Raw genomic sequence first — 13,714 nt, forward strand, 5'->3', positions numbered from 1 at the left:
ATCCATCCCTGTCCAATAAGACTACCGAACCTGGCAATAACTTTGTCTTGGTTTGGTACTGATGCTGCAGCAGCCACTTGATAGATGTTTGTTACTGGGCTCCACCTGGACAGCAAGACAGATCTTTCTTCATATATATTTGATCAAAGTATTCAAATTGTTGATTTCTGTTAGGATTGTTAGAGCTTTCCCAAAAAAAATACAAACTTATCAAACTTTTCTTGAAGCATTTCCATCCTGTGATATAAAATATTCCCACTTTAGACTGTATAAAGCTACAATCACCGAGCTTAGCTTGGCAATGGAAGACTTGTCTCTACTCATTGCTTCTGCACTGAAACCTACATCATAAAATTAAAATTGGATGATTGACCTCTCTCATGTTTGTACGGCAAACAGAAAGTAGGTTCACTCTCATTAGCTGATATTTTCATTTTGCTCTTGGCAAAAAAAAAAAAAGTGATACAGCCCTTCCCAAAATACCCTGCTGTGTGTTTAAGCACAATTAGGTTGGATTTCCAACGTAATTGTAATGTAGATGTTTGTCTTTCAAACCATTACAAGCTCCTCTAAGAAACATCAAGTGCATGTTCAGAGACTCCTCTGGAGTTTTATTGGGTAGCTAGCCTCGACAACATCGCCGCCCTCTTGTCACGTCCGCTGCATCGTGAACGTTGAACCTCACCACGCCACGGCCCGTCACCGTAAATGAAGTCTTTCTCTCTGCCCACCACACACTGACCTCTAACAACTTCATGGCTTACTGGGAATGTCTAATTAACCCGCAGAAACAAAACGTCTGTACAGTCAGATGTTGGATGTGTGATGTGACATCCTTGGCTCCAGTGGGGGGGGTGGAAGGACCACACCCGGGGCTTCACTGCTCGGACGACGTGGATGCTGGAGCGCTGATGTGGTGTGGTCTCCAGAGAACCGCTGCAGGTCTCTGATGTGAAAGCCCTCTTTGTCAATGAGTGAAGCGTCGCTGTCTGTTGGTTTCAGCACCAAAGTGGCAACAGGCTCGGAAGATTTCTGTCAGACGCTGGCTCCTTTGCTGTTTGCTGAAAGACATCTGCTCTTGAGGGAAGGTCTGCGAGAGTGACTCATTAGCCCTCAGCTATTGAGGGCAAATCAACCGGCGAATCGAGAGGCAGGATACACGGTTGTTTTCTGTGAAAATAAACAGCGTGACAATTTTTTTTTTTTTGTCTTGAACTGGGAAAGTTAAATGAGTCTGTTACCAGGTTTGTTCCTAAGTAACCTGATTTATAGGTTAACAAACAATAGTTTAATTAAGATGGATCATCATCTGGATGGCTCAGCTGCAGTTTCCATTCTCCCACATGGGTCCAAAGCATACATTTGAGTGAAAGTTCAGCCTGTGAAAAATGTTAATGAGGTTTTTTTTGGGGGGGGGGGGGTTCTAAATCTAAAACATCGATCGCAACCCTGAGATAATAAACAATGGAACATAGAATCCATTAGGAGAGAGCTCCTTCAGCTGCCTTCTTACAGCCAGATCTGGTAAATACGTCTATTAGTGGCCTGAAAGTCAGACAATTTTCATTGTTCGTGTGGTTGGCGTTAAAAGTTTGTTTGTCCCAGACTCAAACATGGAAACTAGTTTCTCAAATGGAGCTCATGAGAGGACGTACGAGCCCTTAACGCTGTCGAGTCAGCAATAACCAGTGAGCTGGAGGTCACACTGCTAGTCCACAGAATGGCTGTTAGCAGTTACTACTCTGGATATACAATTCCATGTATTGTGATGAATGGTGTGAGTCATGGATGTCGGTTTCAGGCTTTACGGCCACATGTGGAGCCTCAAGTACTCAGCAGTTATTACACAGTGATTAAAACAGGGAAAAACAAAAGGGCCTCTTAGTATAAACCTGCTTGACAGAGACATGAGCCAAAGAGCCCTAGAAAGGGTTTACACCCAGTCCAGGGTAGTATTAGAAAAGTAACTGCAGATACAACAATTAAGATGATTTATTTAACCTTTCAATAATAAATTCAGTATTGAATAGTATGAAATGACATTTCAGTTTTATAGATTTGCTTCAAGGAGAAAATACTATTCAGAGCACAGAAATAACAAAAATGAAACAAGGAAGAGAAAGATGGGGGGAAAAAATCATGTTAAAGATTTCTGGGAAAATTGTTCAGGACTTGATTTGTCAAGTTAAATTAGGCTTCATCCAACACTGGATGAACTTTAAATGCAAATAGTTCTTTTTTTTCCCTACAAGTTCTAAATTTCAAGGGTAAATTTACTGTTATGATGACATAACGGGAAATATTCTGTCCAATCGCTTCATTTCATAGTAACTCACTTGTCAGCTGCTGCTTTCTAAAGCAGCTTCACATTTTATTTTATTTTTAACGGGAATTTCTTTGTTAAAATACGATGTGATCCATTTTAATGACAGCTTTTCTATTTTTGTTGAAATTACTTTCTTCTAGCTGTTTTGCATGGAAGGAGTTTAGTGGAATCATTTAACCAAGCATTTATGGACAAACACACACACACACACACACACACACACACACACACACACACACACATATTAAATTCCTGCTTTTAATCGAACGTGATGCTAAATTTAAATCATACTGTGGCGCCATCTAGTGGTGAATTAGCTTTACTGAGTTGAACTACATCATGGTCATCAAACATGTAAAGAAGCAATATTAGTTAAAGTATTGGTCTGTCTGGTTAGCTGACACTGAGTGACTGACTGACTTACTTATTTACACGTGTAGAACAAAGCACAAGGAGTGTGAACAAAGGAGAGGAAACGGTACTCACGTTGATCACATCAATCTTCCGAAGGTGTTTGTATGTTTATGTGTGTTTGTCGTACGGCCTTGCGATGAGTATTCCGACCCTCGACCCAAGAGGTAGAAATAAGGGTGATAATATAACACATTACGGAACAGGAAAGCAGGTAGAGAGGCTACACACGTTAGAATGAGAAGATTCAGGCAGTCTGGCTGCAGATCAGAAGAACAATTCTTGGATTGGCAAAGGAAATGCAGCAGCAGACGATGAAGCTGAGTAATTTGCTGTTGATTTCATCTTTCTATCTGCAGCTCATGCCTCACACACAGACCTATAATAAAAAATACATGAAGAGGATTTGGATCTCATCATTTCTGTACATTTTTTATTTTTGGATAAAATGTTAATTCAGGTTTCTATTAAAACATTTTGAGAATTTATTGACAACAAATGTCTTCAAAACAACAATAAAAATTAAGTCAAGCAGGTATGTTTAACAGATTATATGAACTTGTGCGTGGACACAATGGTACCTGTCAGGACAGTCAAGTGTTACCCCAACAACCAACCCTGGGTAACCAAGGAGGTGAAGGCTGTCCTGACCAGGAAGAACAGGCGTTCAGGAGTGGGAATGGGGAGGAGATGAGGAAGGCCCTGCAAGCAGTGAGACTCTGCCTGATGGAGGCTAAAGAGAATTACAGGAGGAAGCTGGAGAACCAGCTGGGGCGCAACCAGGTGCGTGTGGTCCTGGGAGGGGGAGGGGGGGGCATGAGGGCCATCACCGGCTACGGAGAGGGCCGCAGTACAGTGCAGGGGAACGTGGAGCTCACCTGCCTCCCCCTCTCCCTCTCCGTCCACCTCACCTATCTACCCCAGGACCCCATCTCAACTGCCATTTCCGGCAGGCACCCCCCTCCCCACAGCCAGTGGTCATCAGGAGTAAGGAGATGGAGGTAGTGGAGGCAGCTGGACAGCAGACTGGACTGGTCCTACAACCTGGACTGTGCACAAGAAAGGTCAGAGTAGGATGTACTTCCTGAGGAGGATGGCCTCCTTCAACATCAGCTCTGATCTGCTTAGACTGTTCTACCAGTCCATAGTGTCCAGTGTGCTGTCCTACGCCATTGTGTGTTGGGGTGGTGGTGCCAGGAAACGGGACACCGAGCGCCTAGACAAGCTCATCCGGAGGGCTGGTTCTGTGATCAGCCAGGACCTGGACTCTGTGGAGACTATTCCACAGAGGAGGACTATGTCCAAGTTTAGATCGATCCTGGGGAACACCGCCTACCTCCTGCACACCACCTTTTCCCAGCAGAGGAGCTCTTTCAGTGGCAGACTGCTGTCACCGAGCTCCTCCACTGAGAGACTCAGGACCTCCTTTGAATGGTTGTACCCATCAGGGGGTACAACCATTCTCTCAGAAGGAGCGGGGGTGAAGCTGAAACTGCAGGGTCATCAAGGTCGGCCAAGAGGGGATAGACTGGGGGTGCTGGGATGCACTGATAATGCACTGTGGAGATACTCTGTTGTGGTCCTTGGTGTCAGTCCACAGTTCGGTTCATCCATTTATTCATATGTTGTCTTCTTATGCTTCTTCTATGTCTCCTTCTTATGGTTCTTCCATGTTCTTATACTTCCTTTCTTTATGTTATGTGTACTATTGTTGTATTAATTATGTAATTAATGATGTAATTATGTAATGTCTTTCTGTCTATTTCAGTCACTGCTATGGGTATTTATTTGTATTTTTGTGAGCAGATGTTACACTGAATTTCCTTCGGGATTAAGAAAGTATATAACTATCCTTGTCTACCTATGTCTACTATCTATCTGTCTATCTATCGATCGATCGACCGATCTATCTATCCAAGTTTACAAAATGAGTGGAAACACATGGTGATTAATAATACTTGTGTGGAGAACCAAATATCAGGATTTTTCCTGAGCAAACAGGAATGTTCTGGAGACATCAGGACTCTAGCTCCACCCAGTGGAGAGCTGTGGTAACGACAGGAGTCTTCCAGGAGATTCTGCAGCTCCTCCTGTCAGAATATAAAAGCTGTGCCAGTCCCACTGCTGAGACAGAAAGAAACACAAACAGCACAGAAGACAACATCTCAACAGTGTCCATCTGACCACAAGAGGACTCAGCTCTGATCAGTGACGATGCTGCGATCTCATGGACTCCAGTCATCCCTCATTCCAGTCATGAGCTTCTACTGTCCTGTTCGCAGGCTGAGGCCAGAGGTTGGACCTCTGTCCTGCCAGCACAGAAACCTACAGCAGCTCTGCAGCAGTCTGGATCTGATGGACCAACTTCGAAACAGCATCCAGGAGGAGATGGAGCCGTTCCAAACCAGTATGGAGGTGCAACCAGTCTTCCAGCAGCTGGAGAAAGAGGGGCCAATCTTTGGGCTGACCCTGGACACTCGAGGCTACTCTCCAGAGGAGCTGTCTGTCAGGCAGGTAGGGAGGAAGCTGAGAGTCAGCGGGAGGACAGAGAAGAAGCAGGGGGAGGAGGAGAAAGGCTCCTACTCCTACAGACTCCAGGAGTTCAGACGGGAGTTTGAGCTTCCAGAGGGAACCAACCCTGAAGCCGTCACCTGCTTCCTGGATCCAGACGGGAAGCTCCACATCCAGATGGCTGAAGCTCCACAAGTGGAGGAGGCTGAGAGAGAGCTGGCTATCAAGAGGAGCTCGGAGGAGAACACACAGAAGAGTGTGTGTTCAGAGAGAGAAGGCAGCAGCACAGAGACACACAACAGCAGCCAGAACACACCTTAAAACATGGACTCATCTACATGTGACTGGAACCATGGATTGTATATAAGTCTTAAATAATCATGATATATGTATTGATATGTTAACAGATGAATAAATACATGTTTTAAATGTTACTCTACCTCTTGTATTATTGCATTATTATAATAATTTTAAACATGTGGCCACAACTACATCAAAGTTCAATTATTTAATAATTGAAAATAAAAACTAAAGATCTGATCCTAAAATTAGATGATGGATGGAAATATAGATACTTTAATATTCCCAAATGAAATCGCATTTATCATCACTCATATACATCCAGACTTTCCTCAAGAAAGTACAACAATGAAGAAAAAAATAAATTCAAACAACAACCAAGGCAGTTACCGTCTGCAACATCCCGCAACATGGCAAACACAATCCTGAAGTCTGCTTTCCCCTGAACTCAACATTTTATCCTGACCTACTTGCTTAGGTCAAAGATCAAAGCTAGTGCTCTGATCTACTGTCATTGATCAAAGCACTACCTTTGATCTACGGTCTCGCTCACACTGGTCTTCTCCCTCGTCTTTCCATCTTATCTGGTTCTGAGGGCACAAAAGTTGAAATTTGCCCTTGACCTACTTTTCTCAAGGTCAAGGTCATCATCTCATTCACATCTCCTTTGCCGCCCGAGTAATCTGCTGTTAGTTTCATCTTTCTGTCTGCAAAGGTGCGAAGATATTTGGTGGACAAACGAACGGAAGAACGAACACACAAACACTGACAATGACAATTCTTCACCGCTTTAAAGAGGGATGTAATTATTAAGATGTTTAATCAATACTACTTGTACTCGGTTCATACAGATGAGACTGAATCACATTAGTTCAGTGCTGGAAACAAAACATGTCAGCTCCAGCCTCACACATAGACCTGTAATAAAAAAATACATGGAGAGGACTTGGATCTCATCATTTCTGTACAATTTATTTGTGGATAAAACGTCAATTCAGGTTTCTATTAAAACATTCTCAGAATTTATTGACAACAAATGTCTTCAAAACAACAATAAAAATAAAGTCAAGCAGGTAAAAGCATATTTTACATGAAGACCTGAGGACATCACAAAACTGTTTTAGTAGTGTGGTTAATATTTATCAGGTTTTTGTCAAGTTTTTTTCATACTTAATTTAAAATAGCTGACAATAAGTGTGAATGTTCTAAAAAACATCTTCAGTTAAATAAAGAATAATTAAATTCCTTTTTATTTCCTTTTGATATTAATCCATAAACATTGAAAATATAGTTCATAGACTGAGAGGAAGTTGATAGAGTGACACACGTGTACTATGTGTTTTTCTTAAACTGACTGATATTGATTATAGATCAGAGTACTTCACCTCATAGAAGTATCTATCAAAGTTTACAAATTGAGTGGAAACACATGGCGATATTTGTGTGGAGAACTAAATATCAGGATATTTTATTTCTACGTCATGTAAACATCGATTGACTTTACAATCGTTCAGATTGTGACAAAAATGACATCACATGTTTTCTTTTTTGGTAATAATTACTAAATATGTCAAAACTGTCTGTAACACTTTGTGAGGAAACTTCCTGGGCAAACAGGAATGTTCTGGAGACATCAGGACTCTAGCTCCACCCAGTGGAGAGCTGTGGTAGCGACAGGAGTCTTCCAGGAGATTCTGCAGCTCCTCCTGTCAGAATATAAAAGCTGTGCCAGTCCCACTACTGAGACAGAAAGAAACACAAACAGCACAGAAGACAACATCTCAACAGTGTTCATCTGACAACAAGAGGACTCAGCTCTGATCAGTGACGATGCTGCGATCTCATGGACTCCAGTCATCCCTCATTCCAGTCATGAGCTTCTACTGTCCTGTTCGCAGGCTGAGGCCAGAGGTTGGACCTCTGTCCTGCCAGCACAGAAACCTACAGCAGCTCTGCAGCAGTCTGGATCTGATGGACCAACTTCAAAACAGCATCGTGGAGGAGATGGAGCCGTTCCAAACCAGTATGGAGGTGCAACCAGTCTTCCAGCAGCTGGAGAAAGAGGGGCCAATCTTTGGGCTGACCCTGGACACTCGAGGCTACTCTCCAGAGGAGCTGTCTGTCAGGCAGGTGGGGAGGCAGCTGAGAGTCAGCGGGAGGACAGAGAAGAAGCAGGGGGAGGAGGAGAAAGGCTCCTACTCCTACAGACTCCAGGAGTTCAGACGGGAGTTTGATCTTCCAGAGGGAACCAACCCTGAAGCCGTCACCTGCTTCCTGGATCCAGACGGGAAGCTCCACATCCAGATGGCTGAAGCTCCACAAGTGGAGGAGGCTGAGAGAGAGCTGGTGATCAAGAGGAGCTCGGAGGAGAACACACAGAAGAGTGTGTGTTCAGAGAGAGAAGGCAGCAGCACAGAGACACACAACAGCAGCCAGAACACACCTTAAAACATGGACTCATCTACATGTGACTGGAACCATGGATTGTATATAAGTCTTAAATAATCATGATATATGTATTGATATGTTAACAGATGAATAAATGTTTTAAATGTTATTGTACCTCTTGTATTATTGCATTATTATAATAAATTTAAACATGTGGCCACAACTACATCAAAGTTCAATTATTTAATAATTGAAAATAAAAACTAAAGATCTGATCCTAAAATTAGATGATAGATGGATAGATGGAAATATAGATACTTTAATATTCCCAAATGAAATCGCATTTATCATCACTCATATACATCCAGACTTTCCTCAAGAAAGTACAACAATGAAGAAAAAAATAAATTCAAACAACAACCAAGGCAGTTACCGACTGCAACATCCCGCAACATGGCAAACACAATCCTGAAGTCTGCTTTCCCCTGAACTCAACATTTTATCCTGACCTACTTGCTTAGGTCAAAGATCAAAGCTAGTGCTCTGATCTACTGTCATTGATCAAAGCACTACCTTTGATCTACGGTCTCGCTCACACTGGTCTTCTCCCTCGTCTTTCCATCTTATCTGGTTCCTGAGGGCACAAAAGTTGAAATTTGCCCTTGACCTACTTTTCTCAAGGTCAAGGTCATCATCTCATTTACATCCCCTGTGCCGCCCGAGTAATCTGCTGTTAGTTTCATCTTTCTGTCTGCAAAGGTGCGAAGATATTTGGTGGACAAACGAACGGAAGAACGAACACACAAACACTGACAATGACAATTCTTCACCGCTTTAAAGAGGGATGTAATTATTAAGATGTTTAATCAATACTATTTGTAGTCGGTTCATACAGATGAGACTGAACCACATTAGTTCAGTGCTGGAAACAAAACATGTCAGCTCCAGCCTCACACACAGACCTGTAAAAAAAAATACATGGAGAGGACTTGGATCTCATCATTTCTGTACAATTTATTTGTGGATAAAACGTCAATTCAGGTTTCTATTAAAACATTCTCAGAATTTATTGACAAAAATTGTCTTCAAAACAACAATAAAAATAAAGTCAAGCAGGTAAAAGCATATTTTACATGAAGACCTGAGGACATCACAAAACTGTTTTAGTAGTGTGGTTAATATTTATCAGGTTTTTGTCAAGTTTTTTTCATACTTAATTTAAAATAGCTGACAATAAGTGTGAATGTTCTAAAAAACATCTTCAGTTAAATAAAGAATAATTAAATTCCTTTTTATTTCCTTTTGATATTAATCCATAAACATTGAAAATATAGTTCATAGACTGAGAGGAAGTTGATAGAGTGACACACGTGTACTATGTGTTTTTCTTAAACTGACTGATATTGATTATAGATCAGAGTACTTCACCTCATAGAAGTATCTATCAAAGTTTACAAATCGAGTGGAAACACATGGCGATATTTGTGTGGAGAACTAAATATCAGGATATTTTATTTCTACGTCATGTAAACATCGATTGACTTTACAATCGTTCAGATTGTGACAAAAATGACATCACATGTTTTCTTTTTTGGTAATAATTACTAAATATGTCAAAACTGTCTGTAACACTTCGTGAGGAAACTTCCTGGGCAAACAGGAATGTTCTGGAGACATCAGGACTCTAGCTCCACCCAGTGGAGAGCTGTGGTAGCGACAGGAGTCTTCCAGGAGATTCTGCAGCTCCTCCTGTCAGAATATAAAAGCTGTGCCAGTCCCACTACTGAGACAGAAAGAAACACAAACAGCACAGAAGACAACATCTCAACAGTGTTCATCTGACCACAAGAGGACTCAGCTCTGATCAGTGACGATGCTGCGATCTCATGGACTCCAGTCATCCCTCATTCCAGTCATGAGCTTCTACTGTCCTGTTCGCAGGCTGAGGCCAGAGGTTGGACCTCTGTCCTGCCAGCACAGAAACCTACAGCAGCTCTGCAGCAGTCTGGATCTGATGGACCAACTTCAAAACAGCATCGTGGAGGAGATGGAGCCGTTCCAAACCAGTATGGAGGTGCAACCAGTCTTCCAGCAGCTGGAGAAAGAGGGGCCAATCTTTGGGCTGACCCTGGACACTCGAGGCTACTCTCCAGAGGAGCTGTCTGTCAGGCAGGTGGGGAGGCAGCTGAGAGTCAGCGGGAGGACAGAGAAGAAGCAGGGGGAGGAGGAGAAAGGCTCCTACTCCTACAGACTCCAGGAGTTCAGACGGGAGTTTGATCTTCCAGAGGGAACCAACCCTGAAGCCGTCACCTGCTTCCTGGATCCAGACGGGAAGCTCCACATCCAGATGGCTGAAGCTCCACAAGTGGAGGAGGCTGAGAGAGAGCTGGTGATCAAGAGGAGCTCGGAGGAGAACACACAGAAGAGTGTGTGTTCAGAGAGAGAAGGCAGCAGCACAGAGACACACAACAGCAGCCAGAACACACCTTAAAACATGGACTCATCTACATGTGACTGGAACCATGGATTGTATATAAGTCTTAAATAATCATGATATATGTATTGATATGTTAACAGATGAATAAATGTTTTAAATGTTATTGTACCTCTTGTATTATTGCATTATTATAATAAATTTAAACATGTGGCCACAACTACATCAAAGTTCAATTATTTAATAATTGAAAATAAAAACTAAAGATCTGATCCTAAAATTAGATGATAGATGGATAGATGGAAATATAGATACTTTAATATTCCCAAATGAAATCGCATTTATCATCACTCATATACATCCAGACTTTCCTCAAGAAAGTACAACAATGAAGAAAAAAATAAATTCAAACAACAACCAAGGCAGTTACCGACTGCAACATCCCGCAACATGGCAAACACAATCCTGAAGTCTGCTTTCCCCTGAACTCAACATTTTATCCTGACCTACTTGCTTAGGTCAAAGATCAAAGCTAGTGCTCTGATCTACTGTCATTGATCAAAGCACTACCTTTGATCTACGGTCTCGCTCACACTGGTCTTCTCCCTCGTCTTTCCATCTTATCTGGTTCCTGAGGGCACAAAAGTTGAAATTTGCCCTTGACCTACTTTTCTCAAGGTCAAGGTCATCATCTCATTTACATCCCCTGTGCCGCCCGAGTAATCTGCTGTTAGTTTCATCTTTCTGTCTGCAAAGGTGCGAAGATATTTGGTGGACAAACGAACGGAAGAACGAACACACAAACACTGACAATGACAATTCTTCACCGCTTTAAAGAGGGATGTAATTATTAAGATGTTTAATCAATACTATTTGTAGTCGGTTCATACAGATGAGACTGAATCACATTAGTTCAGTGCTGGAAACAAAACATGTCAGCTCCAGCCTCACACACAGACCTGTAAAAAAAAATACATGGAGAGGACTTGGATCTCATCATTTCTGTACAATTTATTTGTGGATAAAACGTCAATTCAGGTTTCTATTAAAACATTCTCAGAATTTATTGACAAAAATTGTCTTCAAAACAACAATAAAAATAAAGTCAAGCAGGTAAAAGCATATTTTACATGAAGACCTGAGGACATCACAAAACTGTTTTAGTAGTGTGGTTAATATTTATCAGGTTTTTGTCAAGTTTTTTTCATACTTAATTTAAAATAGCTGACAATAAGTGTGAATGTTCTAAAAAACATCTTCAGTTAAATAAAGAATAATTAAATTCCTTTTTATTTCCTTTTGATATTAATCCATAAACATTGAAAATATAGTTCATAGACTGAGAGGAAGTTGATAGAGTGACACACGTGTACTATGTGTTTTTCTTAAACTGACTGATATTGATTATAGATCAGAGTACTTCACCTCATAGAAGTATCTATCAAAGTTTACAAATCGAGTGGAAACACATGGCGATATTTGTGTGGAGAACTAAATATCAGGATATTTTATTTCTACGTCATGTAAACATCGATTGACTTTACAATCGTTCAGATTGTGACAAAAATGACATCACATGTTTTCTTTTTTGGTAATAATTACTAAATATGTCAAAACTGTCTGTAACACTTCGTGAGGAAACTTCCTGGGCAAACAGGAATGTTCTGGAGACATCAGGACTCTAGCTCCACCCAGTGGAGAGCTGTGGTAGCGACAGGAGTCTTCCAGGAGATTCTGCAGCTCCTCCTGTCAGAATATAAAAGCTGTGCCAGTCCCACTACTGAGACAGAAAGAAACACAAACAGCACAGAAGACAACATCTCAACAGTGTTCATCTGACCACAAGAGGACTCAGCTCTGATCAGTGACGATGCTGCGATCTCATGGACTCCAGTCATCCCTCATTCCAGTCATGAGCTTCTACTGTCCTGTTCGCAGGCTGAGGCCAGAGGTTGGACCTCTGTCCTGCCAGCACAGAAACCTACAGCAGCTCTGCAGCAGTCTGGATCTGATGGACCAACTTCAAAACAGCATCGTGGAGGAGATGGAGCCGTTCCAAACCAGTATGGAGGTGCAACCAGTCTTCCAGCAGCTGGAGAAAGAGGGGCCAATCTTTGGGCTGACCCTGGACACTCGAGGCTACTCTCCAGAGGAGCTGTCTGTCAGGCAGGTGGGGAGGCAGCTGAGAGTCAGCGGGAGGACAGAGAAGAAGCAGGGGGAGGAGGAGAAAGGCTCCTACTCCTACAGACTCCAGGAGTTCAGACGGGAGTTTGATCTTCCAGAGGGAACCAACCCTGAAGCCGTCACCTGCTTCCTGGATCCAGACGGGAAGCTCCACATCCAGATGGCTGAAGCTCCACAAGTGGAGGAGGCTGAGAGAGAGCTGGTGATCAAGAGGAGCTCGGAGGAGAACACACAGAAGAGTGTGTGTTCAGAGAGAGAAGGCAGCAGCACAGAGACACACAACAGCAGCCAGAACACACCTTAAAACATGGACTCATCTACATGTGACTGGAACCATGGATTGTATATAAGTCTTAAATAATCATGATATATGTATTGATATGTTAACAGATGAATAAATGTTTTAAATGTTATTGTACCTCTTGTATTATTGCATTATTATAATAAATTTAAACATGTGGCCACAACTACATCAAAGTTCAATTATTTAATAATTGAAAATAAAAACTAAAGATCTGATCCTAAAATTAGATGATAGATGGATAGATGGAAATATAGATACTTTAATATTCCCAAATGAAATCGCATTTATCATCACTCATATACATCCAGACTTTCCTCAAGAAAGTACAACAATGAAGAAAAAAATAAATTCAAACAACAACCAAGGCAGTTACCGACTGCAACATCCCGCAACATGGCAAACACAATCCTGAAGTCTGCTTTCCCCTGAACTCAACATTTTATCCTGACCTACTTGCTTAGGTCAAAGATCAAAGCTAGTGCTCTGATCTACTGTCATTGATCAAAGCACTACCTTTGATCTACGGTCTCGCTCACACTGGTCTTCTCCCTCGTCTTTCCATCTTATCTGGTTCCTGAGGGCACAAAAGTTGAAATTTGCCCTTGACCTACTTTTCTCAAGGTCAAGGTCATCATCTCATTTACATCCCCTGTGCCGCCCGAGTAATCTGCTGTTAGTTTCATCTTTCTGTCTGCAAAGGTGCGAAGATATTTGGTGGACAAACGAACGGAAGAACGAACACACAAACACTGACAATGACAATTCTTCACCGCTTTAAAGAGGGATGTAATTATTAAGATGTTTAATCAATACTATTTGTAGTCGGTTCATACAGATGAGACTGAATCACATTAGT

The 13,714-nt window shown here is 41.9% G+C and overlaps 4 protein-coding genes across 4 annotated transcripts; all 4 read left to right on the plus strand.

The window, feature by feature from the left end:
• Nucleotides 1-4,593: 4,593 nt before the first annotated feature.
• Nucleotides 4,594-5,647, plus strand: LOC137612508 (heat shock protein 30-like). The gene has a single exon (XM_068341054.1). The coding sequence runs from the start codon at nt 4,952-4,954 to the stop codon at nt 5,567-5,569; it is 618 nt and encodes a 205-aa protein (XP_068197155.1). The 5' UTR covers nt 4,594-4,951; the 3' UTR covers nt 5,570-5,647.
• Nucleotides 5,648-7,375: 1,728 nt separating this feature from the next.
• Nucleotides 7,376-8,146, plus strand: LOC137612477 (heat shock protein 30-like). Its single transcript, XM_068341017.1, has one exon. The coding sequence runs from the start codon at nt 7,379-7,381 to the stop codon at nt 7,994-7,996; it is 618 nt and encodes a 205-aa protein (XP_068197118.1). The 5' UTR covers nt 7,376-7,378; the 3' UTR covers nt 7,997-8,146.
• A 1,657-nt stretch (nt 8,147-9,803) lies between these two features.
• LOC137612476 (heat shock protein 30-like) lies at nt 9,804-10,575 on the plus strand. Its single transcript, XM_068341016.1, has one exon. The coding sequence runs from the start codon at nt 9,810-9,812 to the stop codon at nt 10,425-10,427; it is 618 nt and encodes a 205-aa protein (XP_068197117.1). The 5' UTR covers nt 9,804-9,809; the 3' UTR covers nt 10,428-10,575.
• A 1,659-nt stretch (nt 10,576-12,234) lies between these two features.
• LOC137612475 (heat shock protein 30-like) lies at nt 12,235-13,006 on the plus strand. Its single transcript, XM_068341015.1, has one exon. The coding sequence runs from the start codon at nt 12,241-12,243 to the stop codon at nt 12,856-12,858; it is 618 nt and encodes a 205-aa protein (XP_068197116.1). The 5' UTR covers nt 12,235-12,240; the 3' UTR covers nt 12,859-13,006.
• Nucleotides 13,007-13,714: the final 708 nt, after the last annotated feature.

Source organism: Antennarius striatus, chromosome 18 (genome assembly GCF_040054535.1).
Source record: "Antennarius striatus isolate MH-2024 chromosome 18, ASM4005453v1, whole genome shotgun sequence".
NCBI lineage: Eukaryota > Metazoa > Chordata > Actinopteri > Lophiiformes > Antennariidae > Antennarius > Antennarius striatus.